Source organism: Dysidea avara, chromosome 2, assembly GCF_963678975.1.
Source record: "Dysidea avara chromosome 2, odDysAvar1.4, whole genome shotgun sequence".
Classification (NCBI taxonomy): Eukaryota; Metazoa; Porifera; class Demospongiae; order Dictyoceratida; family Dysideidae; genus Dysidea; species Dysidea avara.
Genome location: NC_089273.1, coordinates 15,515,747 through 15,521,643, shown reverse-complemented (window position 1 = coordinate 15,521,643; position 5,897 = coordinate 15,515,747). Strand labels below are relative to the sequence as shown.

The 5,897-nt window shown below is 36.8% G+C and overlaps 1 protein-coding gene across 1 annotated transcript; it reads left to right on the top strand.

Moving 5' to 3' along the window:
• Positions 1–636: 636 nt before the first annotated feature.
• LOC136247846 (TNF receptor-associated factor 3-like) lies at positions 637–3,993 on the top strand. The gene is made up of 2 exons (XM_066039667.1): positions 637–853; positions 3,034–3,993. Exons 1-2 carry the CDS (start codon positions 731–733, stop codon positions 3,991–3,993), a joined length of 1,083 nt encoding a protein of 360 aa, XP_065895739.1. The 5' UTR covers positions 637–730.
• Positions 3,994–5,897: the final 1,904 nt, after the last annotated feature.

Below are 5,897 nucleotides of genomic sequence, written 5' to 3'. Positions count from 1 at the left end.
CGATCGCGTAATTGTGACATATGTTGGGTTTTGTGTCATATCTCGATGGCCTTTAACTGGATTCCTTTCAAACCACAAAAAGGCACTCCTGCGATAGTTACTCCATCTACATAGCAATTTTCAGCTCATTCCTTCAAGCGGTTTACCCTGTGGGCGTGACAGACCTTCGACCTTATTTTACGCAGATAATCGGTCATAACTCCGTGAATGTTCATCGGATTCCTACCAAACTTGGTACTGAGATTCGCCTTAATGAGCCCTTTAAGTGTGCCAAATTTCAGCCCGATCCAAGCACGCATTCGTGTTTTATTGCGGATTTTGCAAAGTGTGCGAAAAGAAGAAGAAGAAGTAGAAGAAGAAGAAGAAAAAAACGAAGAAAAAAAACCCAAACTTTGGCCGCTCGTATCTCGGAAATGGCTGGAGCGATTTTCTTCAAATTTGGTATGTGGACTCCCCTATCTCGCCAGCATTTCTGTAGCAACTTTGGTTTTAATACGATAAGGAATCACGGAGCTACAAAGGTGTGAAAATCGCATTTACTTTCTTCCTGTAAATATACTCACGGTGTGGTGCGCCGGCTACTTGGGCCGCACGACACACTACCGTGTGTCTTGATGCACAAATGTTCTAAATGATTCCTTACATGTAGCTTATTACATGACAATGTGAACACCATTTAGATTGTGGAATTGTGGTTGATTTCATAATTGATATTAATTTTGCTTTTCATATGTCCTGTAACCTTTGTTGTATTCTCTACCTTATACAGCTTCATGAGCATGTCTATAGTGGCCGGTGTACCAAGGCTCTCCTATCATGCCCAGTAAGGGCACTTCTCCACTGCAATGCCAAGGTAAATAAAAATTATTGTTCTTTCTCATGTACATATTGTAGCTTTAATAGATAAAATTGTGAGTATATGGGAAATGCACTCAATTATGGAAATAGCAATACAATTAGTGATGCCATGATTATCATTATTCAAGCTGGTGATACAGTCCTAATATTGTATATTTTCATGGGAGTATGGAAAACCTGGAATGCTGGAACAAAAACAGGATCAATAATATTGCTATACTTGTAACAAATCTGCGAAGTACATGACAAAATAACAAGTGGATGGGCATTAATTGGGATACAAGAAAAAATCTTTTGTTATAGAATAATTCTTTTTCAGTCAGATATAATTATGGCCAGGGTAAAGCATTCAGTGGCCTGGTAAGGCCATGCATTCTTACGTACACAATCGCTACAATCACCACATAGTTACATTTATGGGGCACTGGTAATATCCTAGTAACATGTGTTTGTGTGTAAAATCATCATTCCTTAAAGGGTATGATAGTTCCGCGCAGTGTGTAAAATCATTATTTCTAAAAGGGTATGATAGTTCCGCGCAGTTATGTTGCAAATGAATTTACCATAGGAAGGTTCTATGTTTCCTATCGGATTGGCATTATTTAACTATAGCTGAATATCATTTTGTTATATTGGCATCAGTCTCTTTGCTGTAGGGATGTACGATATACAACATATTAGTGGTGAGCGATAGTAGAGGATTCACTATCACCAAGAGTTAATAATAGTGGAGGGAGAGTGTCTAACACTGCATAGGCCTGTAAAAAATGATCCTGAGAAATTCAAAGGGATTCTTTCTGTAAAACTCTGTAATTTGTAGTATTCTCCATAGGTGAAGATTGTTTCAATAATCACATTTCTTTGTTCTCTCAGTGTGCAATCATCACATTACCTTGTTCTGCCTGTGTGAACATTTTACACATCTGAAGGAATCCCTTTGAATTTCTCAGGATCATTTTTTACAGGCCTATGCAGTGTTAGACACTCTCCCTCCACTATTATTAACTCTTGCTATCACAATATGGATAGATATTGAAGTATTATTCACAGTACGATAATATCATGATAATTACACTTTGAATGATCTTCGGTCAAGTTCCAAACATTCAATGCATGCTTCACATAATTAACACCATCATAGATTACTATTTGGTTGGTTTTCTTGTAAGTGCATCAATTAGGTAATCAATTGTAATTAAATGTGTAGGCAGTCAATATTTCTACAATTTTTGTTACGGTCTATTAGAATATCTCGATCTTGTATGCAATTTTTTAAGGGGGGGGACGTGCTCCCCATGCCCCCTCTGGATCCACCACTGGGCTCAATAAATATTTCAGATGTGTTACTATGAATGTGTACCAATGTATATTAATTTCAAATTTCACGAAATATTGAACACATTTGACCTATCTAACATAATATCATTGTGTGTGTGTGTTGTGTGTGTGTCTGTCTCAGCAATAACCCATTTAGTTCGCACAAGCATGCATTTTGAGAATATAAAAGGGTGAAATTATGCGTGTTACAAAGAAAATTTTATGCAAAGTTTAATCTAGCCATTACTGAGGAAAGAAAGTCTTAAATCGATTAAACCTATGCACCATCTTATTTGCCTACTCATGGGGAGTTAAAAAATGTTCGTTTTATTTCTGTAGTCCCAATGGTTTGTGTGTCACGTGTGTTTGTTTACAATGCGGTAGACATGAACAAAATTGTCGCTGTTTCTTCAATAAAACCACCTTCATATGCCTATGTGCAAGGACTGTTGATCTGCCAATCCATTGTGAACTTTGTAAGCCAAATTCCAACTCTGTAGACTAATCCAAACAGAAGTTATGGCTGCGAATGTAAGCGCTTGTAGTTTATTTTTAGTATAGTCAGTGTGCAAATTAATTTCCTACTTTCTAGCGCTGTAATTCCTAAACTACTCACCGTAATTGACTGAAACTTTAGTGAACCATTCCTTGGACAATGCAGATAATGTTGAGAAAGTAAAAAAAAATTGAAAGTTGTGCAAAGGGTTTTCACTGAGATAGTCACATTATGTATTTGTAATACTATATCATTCAGGCATCCATCTAGTGAGTGAGTGAGTACCTGTGGTTTCATAGATTAAATAACATGTATCCTACTTTTACCAGTTTTAATGTGATTTGATTAATCTGACACTACAGGTCAGCCCAACCCAGAGAACAGAACATTGTATTACTCATATGACAGAAGTTATCCAACACAATGTACAGCAAAGAGCAGACCTACAGAGTGAACTTGACTCATTACGTCGGAAGTGCGCAAAAGATGAGAATGAACTGATAAGACAAGCAGAAGATATGCAAATGCTAAAACAAACTATTGAAAAGCAAGCTGGCCAACACAAGTTGGAGATACAGAGTTTACAGACTAATATTGAAGCCTTGTCTAGTCGATTATCAAATCTTCCAGCTGCTATTCAACCTTCAGCAATGAAGTCATCAGACTTATCTCATATGGAAGGAACTGTTCGTACACTTCAACACAATGTAGATAGCTTGACACGTCAGTTACAAACAATGAGTTCCAAAGTTGAGGAGAACAGTGAACAAGCTGGTGCTCTACAAACTGGTATTGATCAATGTACTACAGCTATTAACCAAGTTAATGGATTACTTAATGAGGTGGGACTGAAAGTTGACATATTAGCTGTGAGGAGTATTAATGGAATTTTAATTTGGAAAGTCAACGAGGTGGAAAAAAGAATAGAAGAAGCTCGTACTGGTAAAATCCTCAGTCTTTATAGCCCACCATTCTTTACCTCACTACATGGATATCGCATGTGCTTGCGATTGTACTTGGATGGTGATGGTCAGGGTAAAGGTACTCATGTGTCATTGTTCCTGGTAATAATGAAATCTGACTACGATGATCTCCTGTCTTGGCCTTTCAAACAGAAAGTCACTTTATATTTGCTCAACCAACAAGACCCATACAACACCAGGGCACATATAGCACAAGCGTTTCGCCCCACAGAAACAAGTACTTCATTTCAGAAACCTAAAGGACCTTTTAACACGGCATCTGGATTTCCTCGATTTGCACCCATTGCCAAGTTATATGATAGAAGTTATGTCCAACATGTATTTCAAGGTCAAAATTGATATGACTGATTTGAAGGCACCGGACTTCCCTGCCTATTAACCTCCAGATCTACTGAACTGGGTAAAGTATCAGATTGGGGCACTGACTGCAAGTGCGTAATAATAGCGATGAATAAAATTTGCTTTATGATAAAGAATTTATATTTACTTTGATAGATACGACGAATAAATTTACTTTATGACAAGGATGCCGAAACATGATAAAAAAAATTTATGATGATAGCTAACTATAATGAACATGAATTTGATTGACTTATTTTACATGAATATAACAAAATATATGTATACTGATTTCTCAAGAGCACCGACTGCAAGTGTCTAAAGCTTGCTTTGTGTTTGATAACTGAAAATGCACACAACATGAGAAGAAAGTATTTTGCTTTCATGAAGAATAATTATTTATCAGAACTAGTCTTGTTGAGTTTAAGTTACAGACAGTTTTTGTAAAGTTGCAGACATTTTACATAGGTTGATTTAACAGTTTGTGGAGATGATGGAAAGGAGAATATGTTGAGGAGATTAAGTAGATGAGACACAAACAATAGAGTTGAGTTCACTGCACAAGTAATAGCTGCCATTACCTTAGTAATTTGTGTAATTTTGCTAGTGTTTTATTTAGATTTATAATACTATATAGATTTGTAGAGTTGGAAGGAATTACACGTGCGTTAATTATAGTTAGATGTTGATGCCCATTTTTTTTGTCTTATTTGAGCATAGTACTAATATATGTAGCAACATAATTGTCATATGGAATAGCTACAAAGTTGGTACTGACCAGAACTTTTGTTTGTTTACTTCTCTCAAACTAGTAACGCTGGGAGGTTTTACATTTATTTATTAGTGTGACCTTAAAATTGTGGGAGTGGAGAGTGCAATGAGTAACCATGGATGAGCTGCCACAACTACGCATGAAAGCAGATGCTATGGCTACCAGGTGTAAAGCTTGACACTTGACTATTAGAGTGAACATGAACTACCAAGCTACATGATGAATGGGTAGTGCCAAGAGCTGGCAGGGGAGGGGCACAAACAGGCTAAGTTGCAGGTATTTGGGGAGAGCACCTCTTAGTTTCCTACAGTTCATTTTTGCCATTGTAGCCTTTGCAGATAGTTGTGAAGTCTTAAAAGACTAAGAATTTCTCAAACACCAGCAACACAATAATTATCTTTAGAAGTGCTTAGTACGCATGAAGGTGCTGGGTGACAGTTTGATAGCTGCTTCAACTTTCGTTTCAGGTGAATTTGGTAATGTTATGCATATTTTTATTAATTTTGACCTAACAACATTAATTTTACTATTTCAATCAAAAGTAGCTATGTGCCTATGACTCCTCCACAAAGGGAGGGGAGGGTGCCATTTGCCCCATCCTGGATCCGCCATTGTTGCATGTATTACAGAGATATGAAATGAATAGGTTTTCACAATGAGAAGAGTGTTAATTAGAATTAGGGGAATAACTGATGCAGTTCTCAAGAATAATGAAGTAATTAACATTCAAGGAAAAACCATGATGTATTTTGTGGTTAACTATTGCTTCTCAGAAATCCATATTATTCTGTCATGAGGACATGTGATGCTGTTAGATCTGGGTCTTCACAAAGACCACCTATAATAACATTATGATGAGAGGCCACCAGCTCACCATGTCAAGTAGGTCCCAGATAAGGTCAACTTGAGTATCATTATTCATGTAGTAACTTACAAGAAAATTCCAAGCTGTGGTGTATTTCATGACTTTAAGTAAGCTTTTTCAAATATTGAGACCATAATTTCTTGTCTCGCGTATTGATGTGTGTAATACATTGTAACAAGACACCCGTGAGAAAAACATGATCTCAATTAACAATATCACTGATTTGAAATACTGGTACACCATATAAATGTCACTGCTTTGACCACC